General features: G+C 40.8%; 1 protein-coding gene across 2 annotated transcripts in view; it reads right to left on the bottom strand.

Moving 5' to 3' along the window:
• Positions 1-1,778: 1,778 nt before the first annotated feature.
• Positions 1,779-14,960, bottom strand: part of LOC308619375 (contactin-associated protein-like 3) — a 180,896-nt gene continuing 167,714 nt past the window's right edge. The window contains exons 22-23 of one of the 2 annotated variants that reach the window (XM_081238048.1): positions 6,455-6,685; positions 1,779-2,208 (exon numbers count right to left, since the gene is read on the bottom strand). In XM_081238048.1, the coding sequence (XP_081094174.1) occupies positions 2,015-2,208; positions 6,455-6,685 (425 nt within the window). In that variant the 3' untranslated portion in view covers positions 1,779-2,014. Of the gene's footprint in view, positions 2,209-6,143; positions 6,686-14,960 lie in introns of those variants that run through there. The other variant, XM_081238047.1, reaches the window with a different exon arrangement.

Here is a 14,960-nt window from a genome sequence, read left to right as displayed (position 1 = left end):
TCCTTATATAATCCCTCCCCTTGAGTATGGGTGAGACCTGTGACTTGCTTTTAACCAACAGAATATGGCACATGATATGTGATGTCATTCCCATGATCACATTACATTACACAAGACTCCCTCTTGCTAGCAGACTTGCTCTAGAGTCCCTCTCTCTCCTTTGCTAGCTTTAAAGAAGCACGCTTCCATCAGTCCTCCAGCAGTAAGGAATGGAATGCTATCAGTAATCATGGGAGCAAAGGGGCAAATCCCTCCCTAGCTGAGTTTCCAAGTGAAAACACAGCCCTGGCAGACACTTGATTGCAGCCTTGCAGAAGTCTCAGTGAACGCATACCCAGATCCTGACCCACAGAAACTGTGAGATAATCAATGTGTGTGGTGTTAAGTCAGTAAATCTGTGGTAGTTTGTTACACTGTGTAGAAAATTAATACAAAACCATAAGAAAATTTTTTTTGAGAAAAGACAATATAAAGGATCTCTTTTCCCATTCTTTAAAAAGAACACAGAAAAGTAGGTGTACACTCAAATGTAATAGCAAGGCAAAATGCATATAAATCCAGAGAGTCTTATTGTGGTCAAAGTAAGTACCTGGCAGGCACATGCCAGGTGGGATAGAGAGAAGGCAGTGCATTTTTAATATAACTGGCTTTTCAGCACAAATGGTGACTCCATGCAATTATCTAATGACCACTGCCACAAAAGTAGTTATTGGATCAATCCCCAGAGTTAATATGAATTTTTTGCTCTCCTAGTATTCGAATATACCCTACTTAAAATGAACTAGTTGATTTTGGGTGCTCTATTGGAAACGTATCTCAAGATCCTAGAATCTTGACTGGAATGACAAATTTAGTTCAAATCATATAACCTGTATCTTCCCTTAACATAAGCATCCTTCCGCTGATATTCCAAGTAGTAATAAGGTGAGAGGATAACTCAGGGGATGTTTTGCCTAGATCAGCTCAAAATTTAGAAAGGAAAATGAAGATATTTGGTTCAAATGTGACTTCTTCCCTAATAAATGGCCAGACAGTCACAGGAAATCAAAGGGTTGATGACATAACCTTCAGAAAAAAAAATCACAGGACTACAAAGAAAAGTGAAGTGACTTAATCACCTCATATATAAAGGAAATAAATTTAGGATTATATTTCATTCAGATGTGGATGGAGAATACATTTCCAATGTTAAACATGGAGTTTATATATGGGCACAAGTTTAGTTAGAAAATATACATTTTTTGTGAGCTCATTAGGTGATCGTTATTACAATTTATAAAGAGTATAATGACAAATCACAAAGAAAGATAAGCAAATTATCACAGATTGAAATCCTTTACACATTTTTCTACCTATGAATTCTCTGTTCTGTATGTGAACTTACTAGCAGAACTTCATAGCTGACATTCAACACTCATTTCATCACTAAAATGTATCAAAACTGATTTAAAAGAGACACATAGTAAAAACAATCAGCCCAAAAAATGTTTTTCAGGTTTCTAATGCATTTTTGGCCACTGGGCTCTGGTTCACAGGAATATGGGAATGCAGCTGAAGGCCATCCGAGAAGCACTTCCCAGTTTATAAATGTCAGCAGGTGATTGATAAAGGAAGCATAACATAGGTTTCCATGTAACACAGAACATTAGAGTCCAACTTTGACTTTCATAAACTTCCGTGTTGAATTTTTAAGAGTAGGGTCGCAGCTCAAATTCTTATTCTCACTTAAAACCCAAAGTAATTATGCAAAATACATTTCAATTTTAGAGATCAAGTCAGAACAGTCAGAAACTGCCAAACAGTAATGAATGAGTACACCTAAGTCACTGTTACATAAGTAGATCAAGAAGTAGCACTGAGCAGAGCCTCCAGGGACCATGCGTGAGCAAGATGATGGCGCTGCACACCCACCGTCTGTCCCAGGAGGCCAAGAGCGGGCGCTTCATCCACTGTGAGCCTCTGGCTTAGCAAGACGGTCACATCATCATAGTAATAAGTAAATGACCACTGCTGATCAGAAGAAATACTCTTTCTGGCTTTCACTGACTGTACTTTGCATGTTGAGTTCATTTTTCAGAGCAGTCTCAGCATTGTCTCCAGTTTTTGGAATATTTGACTCATTTTTTTCATATAGCCACCTCTGTTGATAAATGCGCACAGCAATGGCAGTGATGCAGAGCAAGATAACTATCACAACTGCCATCACACCTTGAGAGAAAGGAAAACACAAAGTCAAATTATAAACTGTAAATGTCGGCCTAACTAGAAGCTACCCTAGCATCATTTATCATCAGAAAATTTGAAACCAAGTGGTATTATAACATTAAGTGTACTTCTAAGTCCATGCAAACTTTAGACACAGAGGTTTTATGCCTTAATTTCCTAAAGACATATCATGATTGGATTTCAGTGAATGCTTTCACACTAAAATGCAGAAACGCAATGAGGTCTCTTAGGTTATGCCTACGCTTCACGCTAATTGAGCAAGCAGGTTTTTATTATTTTAAAAGTATAGAGTGTGTAGCCCCACCACAGAGTGATTAAATGCTTATGTGTATTTTAATGAAAATTCAATTAAATTTTAATGCTGATCTACAGTTGAACTACAGTAATGTGGTGTGTATCCCATCTATCTCTATGAGACCAACAGAGTCTTAAGTGATGGCTGCCTCTGGGGGGTCCACACCCTTGTGTGATCCCCCGTGACCTGCTTCTAACCGAAACAATATGACAAAGGTGATGGGCTGTACCTGATTATTTGTAAATGATTACATGATTATGTTATATAAGCTTGTAGCATCTGTCTTGCTACAGTCTCTTTCTTCCTACTGGCTATGAGGTGGCAAAAGCCAGGCTGGGAAACGTCACATGACAAGGAATTGCAGATGGCTTCCAAGTGCTAAGGAAAGACTCTGTTCAGGAGCCAGCAAAAATTCAGAAGCTCTCAGTCTTACCTCTGCAAGACACTGAATGTAGCCAACAACCATGCAACTGAGGAAGTAGCTCCTTCCCCAGTGGAACCTTTAGATGAAACCCCAGCCCAAGACCCCAGATGAGGCACCTTGATTTCAGCATTGTGAGACCTTAAGCAGAGGACCTAGCTGAGATATGCCCAAACTCCTGACTCACAGAAACTGAAGGATAATACATGTGGATTGTGTTAAGCTGCTAAATAGGTGGTAATCTGTCATGCAGCAACAGATAACTAATATACCATTTTATAAAAAATTGTAGACATATTAATAACATTCAGTTATCTGGAAAGTAAAAGGAAAACATTTCTCTTGTTGGAAATGTATTGAAGACATTAGGTTTGCCAGCGGTTCTCAACCTTGGCTGCATAGCAGACAATAACTCAGAATCTTTTGGTGGGAGGCCTAGGTATCAGCATTATTTTAAAAGCTCCTCAGATTATTTTAATGCACCATCAGGGTTAAGACTGTCAAGCTAAGCCATACGAATGTTTACTCAAGCTATATCACATTAGTGAAGAAGGAATCCATTCTGAAACAAATAGATAAAAAGAAGCATTCACTAGTGAATATAGTTTTAAGATGACTGACACAGGCATTAATTAATATCTCCATTTAACAAATGTAAGCAAACATATGTTACTGCTTAGTTGTATAAATCAAAATTTGTATTGCAAAATGAGGATTCTTCTTTATACCCTGGGACAGACATAAGCAATTGTAATGGAGCCCAACCAACTCAAAGCTTGGTTGGGTATAACTGGTCACAGAGATTCCTGGGCACATGCTATCAGGAACCCAGATCCCTTCTTACCTGAGAGGAGGTAGCATATTTATTATTTTGTGAATATTCTTAAGTATTCATAAGTAGAATATTCATTACTTTCAATATATTTTGCATCTCACTTGGGAACAAACAACACAGTTACTTTAGTTATTTTTATGTTTAGCTATAGGACCTTGCTTTAAGAGCTATATCATATCCAATTTTAGTGTCAGGGACCAGTAACTCTCAATACCGTTGATCAAGCCACTTGATTATATGATGACTCTCACCATTACACTGACCCACCTATACATCCAGGGTTTTCTGTATGTGATTGATCACATCTAACTCTAGCTTGTTTTTGTTTCATGGGGTTTAGTGGGATTCTAGGAAAACTTCCATCTCTACCCCTATCTGAAGAGATTGAGATAATTTGAGTAATGCATCTGATGCCTTCCATAACCTTCCTATCAGCAACTCCAGCGTAAGGGTGTTTTTGACAAATGCTCATGTCTGCCTGTGTCTCTGTCTATCTACACATCTGTCTCCTTCTCTATGCATCCACCTGCCCATCTACAGTATGGATCCCTTGGCAAGAAACCCTCTGTGATCTCTGGCTTACCCAGTTTGAATACTGTTTAGGTTGATTCTCCTTTCCTATAACACTCCCTTTGTTTACAAGAGGAGAAAATAATGATGCAAAATGCAGAACATGGAGAAATCCAACTATTGGGATAATCCTTTAAACAGATCAAATATTTCACACGTGGGTGCAGTCTGTGATCAGTTAGAAAAAAGTCTGATAATTCTTTTTGGAACAATACACTGGAAGTCTATATACTCAGTGACTGACAAACCACCCAGCAACCGGCCACCACACAGATGGAACGCAGGTTCAAGTGAATTGTAGGGCCTGGTAAACTGAGCCATTCTGTCCCTAAGACCTTCTGTGCTCTCATTCTCCATCCCACGTATCAGGAACCAAGTAGGATTTCTCAGGGGAATGATATTCAGCAAGGGCAATAAAAAGCTAAGGACCACATCTTTGTTCTATCATCAATTTGACTATTATCTCTGGTCTTGCTAGTACAAGGGAACAAACTATGATAATTTGTGAAATTTTGAACTTGGATCCCTACTTTGTAAATGTTAATCACATTTAAGTTGATTTATTTTCACTTAGCTTTGGCATTAGAGTGAAGTCTTCTCATTAAAAATAAATTAGAATGATTTAGGATTAAGGTTTAATTTAAATTTTAACACAAAAGTTATTCCTTTTAGATATGCACTCTAAATAACAGTTATGGTTTTTATTTGTTCTTGGAGTTATAAAATGGAGGTCATATTCCTCACTCATTACAAAAATAAAAGTAGTTGAGACAGAAATGGAAATGTTAAAATTCTTACATAGATATGGTCAGCACTTTAAAATGTCTGAATACTTTCCTAGTTGTCTGGAGAAAACTGGTGTCTGAATGGATACAGACGAAATGAACAGATCCAATCTGATCCGGCCTGAACAGTGGACCCCCAGTCCTATCACCCAGCTCTAGCAGTAATTACCTCGCTTTGAGGTAGCAAGGAATGGAGAGCAGTTTACTTCTACTCACCAAGCAGAGTTTGCAAATTACTCACATTCCAATAATCTAATTAAACAAATTAAAACGTTCTTTGAATGATAAGGAGGGAGAATTGAATATTAATTTTTTAAGTCAGACTTGGATAAATTTTGCTTCAAAGGGTATATTAGAAGATATTTAAGATGCGATTACTTTTACTTCTTGAAATATATATATATATATATATATATATATATATATATATGTATATATATATATATATACATACATATATACATATAGATGAATGGATTTATTTGATGGATATCTCTATCTATCTATCTATCTAATCTATCTATCTATCTCTCCATCCTAAGATAAGCTTGATGCCAGACACAGTTTTATATCTTTATGTTCAGGAAAATGACAATTTGCATAGTTTAGGTGCTTCTCCCAGTATATGTTTTATTTTTAATCTTATTTTTAAATGTTTTGGGCTAAGGGACTGAGAGGTCCATGGCTATTTTAAATCAAAGAAGTAAAAGTAAATGCATCTTAAATATGTATATATCCTGAGAGATACTAATGGCTATATTCAAATGAAAATCCTCTTATGATTCTGTAGTTTGGCAACCATCCTTTAAAAAGTGTTTCAGTGGAGCCATCGATTCCTTCTCCTAAGTGTCTCCAAAGGAGCTGAATTCGGTACAATTACGTCAAGAACATGAGCAACTGTATGTGGCCTGCCACTGCCGTTGACCTCACAGTCAGCACGGATTCTCACGGATAGTTTTTGGACTTTGCTAACAGCGACAACAACGCCAAGGACGAGGTCATTCGCGGCCTCGTTACCTCCGATGACCGCGGAGTCACTTCTGTTCGCATTTACTAAGGGCTCTCCCTCATCTGTTGATCCAGAACGACCTACAGTAGAAAAAGAATGACAGAGGAGAGTGGAAGGGAGAACTTTTGAGAAATCCACATTTGAAAGAAGAGCAGACAACGCAGTGACAAAAATGAACTTGAAACGAAGAACCGAGAATGGAAGGACCAGGGAATGGGAAGGTGTACGAAAAGAGGACTTTGGGAAACCTCTGGGATGAAGACTGGGTGGAAGACCGCGGGCGCAGAGTGACCGCGGGCAGAGGGCCACGCACCTGCGCCGCCTGCGAGCGGTCGGGTCGCCTCCCGCGCTGGAGCTCCGGGCCCCGCCCGCTCCGCGCAGCGGGACGCGGCGGCCACGTGTCCGCGGACAGTGACCCGGGCGGGCCCACCCGGGCGCAGCGCCGCCTTCAGCGGGGCGGCGGGACCGAAGCGCACCGCCGAGAGGCAGCCGGTGAAGCCGCGCGCGCCAGCCCGCAGCGTGTCGCGGTCCGCGTCGGGAGGCCCTGCGGGCAAAGAAGTGGGATACACCGTTAGGGCTCAGGAGCGACTGGCGGGGACGCAGGAATAGCCTGCGCCTGCGCAGCAGTGATGAACTGAACTCCCCTCCGAGCCCTTCGTTTTTAGGAAAGAGCCAGAGTCGGTACCTGCCGCCTGGGTTGATGCCCTGCGGGTGCTCACTCCCCGTGTGAGTCAAGTGAAGCTCCTTTGGATGCAGTCACGGGGCACTGACGAATGAAATCCTCCGCCAATACATTTTTCAAAATATTTTTAACAGCATTTGTGGCCAGTAATCTAGGTCTCCTGGGTTGGGGGACAGCAGCGTTCTGGGATTCCCTTCTGCAGTTCCCTCACAATTAACACTTTATTCTGGCTGACTGTTCTGAGCCCCACAGAGAGGGTGTCTCCGTAACTGCAAGTACTGCCCTGGGAACTCCGCACCACACTTCCTTTCCCCTTCTTCACAAAGGTGGTCTCTGTCCCGGGTCCATAAATCAAGGCTTTTGCCCCCATCAACCCCCTCCCGATCCCCGCCCTCATCCCTAACTGACAGAAGTTGGTTATTAAGACCGAAGAAGAGCAGCGACGGACACAGGAGAGAACATCAATTCGTTCATTTCAGTTTTGATTACATCCCGCAGTGCGCTTGCTCAGTGGGCACGATATCTGACCAAAGGCCCTTAGCTGTAGACTTCAAGTTTAAATGTGTCAGTCTGGGAAGCGTCCATGTCCCCCACAGAGGAAACCACATCAGTATGAGGCAACTCGGGCATCTGCTGTCAAACTCCCTCACTTCACCCTGTGTAGAAAGGCTCGTTGCCTCTTCTTTTTCAAGCAGTCAGTCATAAACAGCTACCAAGAATTTACCAAATGATTCCCATAGGCTGGGCATTGTGCTAAGCGATGTATAAACTTTTGAATAGCGGCATTTGAACTCTGAAGCCAGGGGTGTGTAACCACACTTCCAGCTAGCCTTGCCTGGTGCATCAGTTACAGAAGGTCACTCTCCTTGGATCATCCCTCTCTCATGCAACATGTGGAAAGCCTTGGTGGGCAGTGTGTTTTATTCTTGCTTCCCCCTGCACTTAGCTTAATGTCTGTTACATAGGATGCATGCAATATACATTTTATAATCAAAGAATAAATTTAGTCCCAATACCACCCTTCTGTGGACAGTTTGGGTATTGAAATTTTTAAAAATGTGTCACTCCCAAGGTGTGACCTGAGAAATTCAGAGAACCGACCTTGTGATACAAGATTACTCGCATTGGCTCCAGCTAAAAATGTACGTCCATAGTTGGCTGCCATCTTATGCCACTGAGTTTTACTGAATGTCACGGTAACTAAACACATCCTCATTGTCACTAAAGTCAAACAACATACCCTGAAGCTTCTATTTGAAGGATAGCAGAATATGCCACCTCCAAATATGCCATTTTGGCATAAGGATTATTTTCTTGAAAAACAGCAGGTACAAGGACACTGACATCAGCTTTCTGTTCCTGAAAGCAGGAGATAAAACTCTTATGGGAAAGCTGCCCTTTTTGTACCAGGAGGAAAAATACATTTTTATGACCAGAGATGAGGAGACCAGCCCAGAGGAATCTGTACATACAAACCTTGTTAAAATAACCCCTATCTTCCTTTCATCTCCTCATACATTTTAGTTACTTTTTCACAATCACCACTCTGTTCAACCTCATATATAAACACTTGGGCCTATCTGCTTTTTGGGTCTTCATTTTCCTGTAGGGACTCCCATGTACATTTAAAAATCTGTATGCTTTTTCCCTGTTAATCTGTCTTATGTCAATTTAATTCTCAGGTCCAGCCATAGACCCTAAGAGAGGAGAGGTCAAGTGTTGCCTCCCATACAAACTCATGGGGTAGATTTCCTGAATCTTATTACAGGTCTCACCGTTTTTCCTATTAAACTTCATCTCACTATTTCAGTCTATAATTCCTGAAAACCAAATATCCTGTATCCTTAATTCTTCTGGCTTGGAAAAGAGCTGTACCTTCAAGAAAAATGGCCTAACTTTGAGATTTCAGCAAATGTATTGGGAGTTACTTGGGCTTACAAAATTCTGTTCATGATTTTAAAGTTGCAAAAGTAAATGTTTGCTATGGAAAAGACCTCTAAAAACAACTAAAATTGGGGGCATGCATTTGCATTGTTATAATCATAATAGACATCTGTCTGACACGTATAGCTACCTTGGCCAAGTTGATTATATGAGACATCAAAGATCTTTATGCATGTGGAATTTCAGGTAGCTCCTTAAGTACACTGAAGTGAAATGAGCTAGGCACAACCCAACTAAAGGATTATCAATTAAAAGGGTAGTTTAAAGATGATTTTACTTTTTAAATTTTGCATTCAGATATTATCTATTTCTTAAAGAAAGGCACCCTTGCTTATGTATACTTGAGAGAATGTCAAGAAGAAATAAAATGGGAGACACAGGAATAGTAACACAGGACTTTTGCAAGGCTAACATCTGAAAAAAAGATTACAGGTAAAAATAAAAGTTTTAGCTGTTGGACAAACACTAGCTTTCCTGTTCCTGATCAAAGTCTGACCTGAGCACTACTAGGCAAGGGTAACAGAAGGAATCTCAGGCAGACATTTATCATAATGAATTAGGCCAATTTTGTGGAATTTATTTTTTAAAGATAACCTAACTTCATGTCTTTAGATAGCGTTGTTACTAAGGAAAGAAACATCAGTAGCATATCATATTGCATTATATTTTCCTGTATTTCAAGACTCTGTACTTAATATTTATACATATATATGGATTTGTGAGTGTGAATGTGTATGGGTGGATTTATATGTACCTGGATAGCCTATCATTAATCATGTAGCTGTAACTATGTTATGCACGTACATGTGGGTATAAATATACATTGAAAGGTTTGGTGCTCACAGTTTCTTGTCAATTTTCCATCCTGAGGTCATGGTTTTGATTCATTTTTTGATTGGAGTAATTCTCTAGTATTTTCTTAAGATGGGAAGCTTGATTAGTATTTAATCTTAATCTTTCCTTGTTATCCAAAATATCTTTTTTTAACCTTGTCGGATAAATTATATATTAGATGAGTTGCAACCATTCTTCTTAGCAGTATAAGTATATCATTCTCTCATTTTTATTCTATTGCTGCAAATGAGAAGTTGGATGCTGATGTCAATATCATTATTTTCCATTGTAGTAACTTCTGTCTAGAAAGTTTGGAAGATTTTTCTCTATGGTTTTGTAATTCACAGATTTTCCCAGAATTTCCCCAGATGTGTGTCTTTCCCATCAGAATCAGTGAGTCCTTTCAATCTGCAACTCAGGTTTTCCTTTAGCTCAGAGAAATGTTTTTAATACGTAAGTATTGTCTTTGCTTCTAATTCTCTTTCTGGATCTCTATTTATTCATATTAGGTTTTCTAGATCTAACTTCCAAATCTGTTTTATTTTTCCCCCCTAATTTCTACGTCTTAATCTTTTTGCTCTGTGGGTTGAGACATTTCATCTACATGATATTCCATGCCACTATTTAAGGTTAACCAGTAATGATTCTCTCCTTTAGATCACCCAGTGAAATTTTGAAAAATCATATTTATTTTAATTACCAGAGTTGGTGCTTGTGTCTGTCTGTGTGACTTTATTAAAATCTCTTTGAGTGCCAAGTTTCATCCTAGTTGTTTTCTGTCTTCTTCAATAGCTCTATTTTTTTTTTTTTTGGTACGCGGGCCTCTCACTGTTGTGGCCTCTCCTGTTGTGGAGCACAGGCTCCAGACGCGCAGGCTCAGCGGCCACGGCTCACGAGCCCAGCCACTCTGCGGCATGTGGGATCCTCCCGGACTGGGACACGAACCCGCGCCCCCTGCATCAGCAGGCAGACTCTCAACCACTGCACCACCAGGGAAGCCCCAATAGCTCTATTTTGATGCAGGAAATTTTATTTGTTGTTTTTTCTTCTTTCTCTACCCCTACTCTTACTTTTAGATTCCCTTAGTGGTGGCATCATTATTTACTTATTTATTTATTGGGGCTGCTTATTGGGACCCCATGGTTAAGGATGTTATACGATACACAGGTCCTGACACTGTGGACAGTGCAGCTTCTCTGCCCTATAGTCAGCAGCAGACCTGCATTCAGACTATCTGACTTCTTATAAAGCATAGGAAGAGGTCTCTCACCCTCACCCTCACCATGGTAGGAAGGATGTGGCCCGACCACCATGGTAGGAAGGATGTGGCCCGATAATCCATCCCTTTCTCAGCTCCAGGAGGAGCAGAGAGGATGGGGACCGTAATGTGGAGCAATGTTGACCTTCCCTTTGGAAGTCTTGAGTTCTCTGCAAGGCAAACTTTCCCCAGGATCCACGGTCTTCACACACCACCCTAAGACTCTGCTATGTACTCCTCCTCCAGTCCAGAGGGCAAACTCCTACCCCAGCTCTCTCATTCACAGTTTCCTGCCTCCTCTTGCCTGCTGGGATGGCCCTATAGTTCCTAGGTTCAGGGGCACAAACAAGTTGAATTGGGAGTAGAGGCAAGTCTTATGGTCCAAGCTGCATTTCCCAGAAACAGGTCCACACAAAGTCAGCATCCGAATCAATAGAACTGTGCTTAGAAAGACAATGACTGCAAGTCTATCTTCCCCGTTAGCTGACTCCTGAAATTCCATCATTAAGTTCCTTCCTTTTGGCTCAAAAATGTTCTTCCCTTTAAAGTGTAAAGAGAAAAAAAAGGTGGGGGAACCTTAGGAGAATACTTAGTGCATTATTAGAAATTTACACATCAGGATGAAAACGTCTGATAAACCTCTAGCTTGAGAACACAGGCATCAACAGAAAGTAAGAGGAAATCAGGTGCAGTTTCATGCTAGGAAAGAAGAGGAAGGGAAAGTGGTTTGAGCGTGGATGTGAAGAAAAGTCATGTTTAGGAAAAAGGGAGCTAAGGGCTGAGGATAAAGTTCACTTCTACTGTAATTTTGAGTAAAACCCCTTAAATCACTTTGAATAAAAACACATTTGGGGCTTCCTTGGTGGCGCAGTGGTTGAGAGTCCGCCTGCCGATGCAGGGGACACGGGTTCGTGCCCCGGTCCGGGAAGATCCCACATGCCGCGGAGCGGCTGGGCCCGTGAGCCATGGCCGCTGAGCCTGCGCGTCCGGAGCCTGTGCTCCGCAATGGGAGGGGCCACAACAATGAGAGGCCCGCGTACCGCAAAAAAAAAAAAAAAGTCTATGGCACGAAATCTTGAGAGCACCATCAAATTTCCAACAATTCAGGACAGAAACATTCTCAACTGTCTCAGGTATTGGGTAGTGTTGCCTTTAAAATATATTGCCAAGGCCATGCATCCCAACACACGAGATGATTTCTGGTTTTGTGAGGAACAAGCATGTTAACAAAAGGTTCACAAGGAAAAGGAAGGAACAAAGAATTAAAATGTGTGTGAAGAGCTTTCTGCTACCCACAATGAGCCGTGTTTCTGAAAGGCACTGGCAGTAAACAGTGGAACAGTGAAAGGAGCATTTCCAAGATTCCCTGAGGCTCTCATCTACAAACAAGAATCAGGAAACAAAGTGAATTGTCCATGGAATTGCAGGAAGCAATGAAGAGCATCAGAAAGGGTAAATATGTAGATAACTGAAGTGAATATCGACTGTTTAAAACAACAGCAATAATAATGTCTTGTGGAAAAAATAATATGTAAAAGTAAAATACATGACAACCATGGCAAAAGGGGTGGAAGAAGAAGTAAAATGGGAAAAAATAAGGTTTTTACATAGTTTGGGAAGTGTACAAAGTAGTATATAATAAATCAAGGATGAATAATTAATCTTAAGAGTAACTGATAAAAAAATACGAAGAGGTACAACTATAAAGCTAATCCAGGAGATTAACAGTCCCAAACTGGAAGCAATCCAGCTGCCCATCAACATAAGAATAAACAAACTGTGGTATATTCATGCAATAAAAGACTATCCAGCAAAGAGAGCAAGTGAACTACTATTACATGCAACAACATGGATGAATGTTAAAAACATTTTAGTGAATGAAATTGGCTAGACTGAATATAAATATCAACCTGCTATTTATTTTGGAGTTGATGAAACCAGAGTGAACTTCCTTTATGCTAGCTAAATGAATGACATAATTAGAAAATCATGCTAGACAGACTTTTTCAGTCTTGTCTTTCCAACAATTCAGGGTTGGAGGGACCTGATTTTCAGAGTCAGAAAGAAGTGAATGATTCCCCCTCCCCTGCACCCCACCCCACCCCACCCCACCAAACTATCCCTGGCACTTGCAACCAATACCTGGGAAGAAATCAGGGGTGATTTGGGACCCTAAGCACTTTAACAAGCACTCCTAGCAGGTATTTACTGGAAGAGTATTCTTTTTTTTTTTTTTCGGTACGCGGGCCTCTCACTGCTGTGGCCTCTCGCGTTGTGGAGCACAGGCTCCGGACACGCAGGCTCAGCGGCCATGGCTCACGGGCCCAGCCGCTCCTCGGCATGTGGGACCTTCCTGGACTGGGGCGCAAACCCGTGTCCCCTGCATCGGCAGGCGGACTCAACCACTGCGCCACCAGGGAGGCCCTGGAGGAATATTCTCTAGTAAATTATACCAACTCTCCCTATAATGACATTTCAATAGTCTCTGCCACCCTTTCACATGACAAGGAAATAATGTCAGAATCTACATGTTTGCTGCTTTAAGCTCATCAGCTCTTTTTAAAATTGTGACTAGGCTTGTCCAGCCTTCTCTTGATGTGCCCTCACTCCATCTCAGAGGTCCTTAATCCTGGGCCTTTCCAGTTCTCCCCCTCTATTTCCCATCAAACCCTGTTCTTGAATAAACTCATTCACACTAGAGAATAAATGTCCAATTATGACTCAGTGTTCTAACTCTCCCAGGTACATGTGCAGAAAAGGCATTAGCAAAAGAAATACATCTCTAATGGATTTTTTCCCTTATATTTGAGATTCATTTCAGATGCCATAAAATTCACCCTTTTAAAGTGTACAATTCAGTGGGGTTTTTTTACAGAGTTGTAAACCCTTTCCCAGTATGTAATTGCAGGATCTATCACCCCGAAAGAAACCCTGTACACATTAGTGGTCACTTCCCACTCTAAGCTCCCTCCCAGCCCCTGGAAAACCTAACCTATTTTCTGTTTCTATGAGTTTGCCTATTCTGGACATTTCATATAAAAGAAATCATACATTATGTGGTCTTTTGTGTTTATCTTCTTTCATTTAGCATAATGTTTTCAAGGTTCATCCACGTGGTCCCATGTATGAGTACTTCATTACTTTTTATGGCTAATATGCCATTGTACACCACTTTTGTTTATCTAGTCCTTAGTTGATAGACACTGGGGTTGTTCCCAATTTTTGGTTATTATTAATAATACTGCTCTGAAAATTTGTGTACACCTTTTGTGTATGGATATATATTTTCAATTCTCTTGGGTATATACCTAGGAGTGGAATTTCTGGGTCACCTGGTAACTATGTTTAACATTTTAAGGAACTGCCAAACTGTTTTTCCACAGCAGCTGCACAATTTTACATTCTCACCAGCAATGGACAAGTGTTCCAATTTCTCCATATCCTCTATGACACTTGTTACTGTCTGTCTTTTTGATCATAGCCATCCTATTGGTTGTGAAATGGTATCTTGTGGTTTTGATTTGCATTTCCCTGTTGACAAATGATTTTGAACATCTTTTCATGTTCGTATTTGTATATCTTCTTTGAAGAAATGTCTAGTCAGATCCTTTGGCCATTTTTAAATTGGGTTATGTCTTTTTACTGTTTAGTTATAAGAATTCTTTATGTATTCTGTTTATCAGATACAGGACTGGCAAATATTTTTTTCTCATTTTTGTGGGTTGTCTTTTCACTTTCTTGAGAGTGTCCTTTGAATTACAAAAGTTTTTAATTTTGATGAGATCCAATTTATTTTTCTTTGCTGCTTGTGCTTTTGAGAATCCATGATCTAACCCAAGGCTTTTAAGAAAACTTCTCTAAAAAAACCATTGCCTAATCCAAGGAATACGGTGTTAGGCAGGGGTCCAACCTGATTTTTTTTTTTTTTGCGGTACGCGGGCCTCTCCCTCTTGTGGCCTCTCCCGTTGCAGAGCACAGGCTCCGGACGCGCAGGCTCAGCGGCCATGGCTCACAGGCCCAGCCGCTCCACGGCATGTGGAATCCTCCCGGACTGGGGCACGAACCCGTGTCCCCTGCATCGGCAGGCAGAGTCTCAACCAC

The sequence above is a fragment of the Mesoplodon bidens genome (assembly GCF_964165515.1).
Source record: "Mesoplodon bidens genome assembly, chromosome: 6".
In the NCBI taxonomy this organism is placed as follows: Eukaryota; Metazoa; Chordata; class Mammalia; order Artiodactyla; family Ziphiidae; genus Mesoplodon; species Mesoplodon bidens.
The sequence above is the reverse complement of the archived record's forward strand: the minus strand, read 5'-3'. Positions and strand labels throughout refer to the sequence as shown.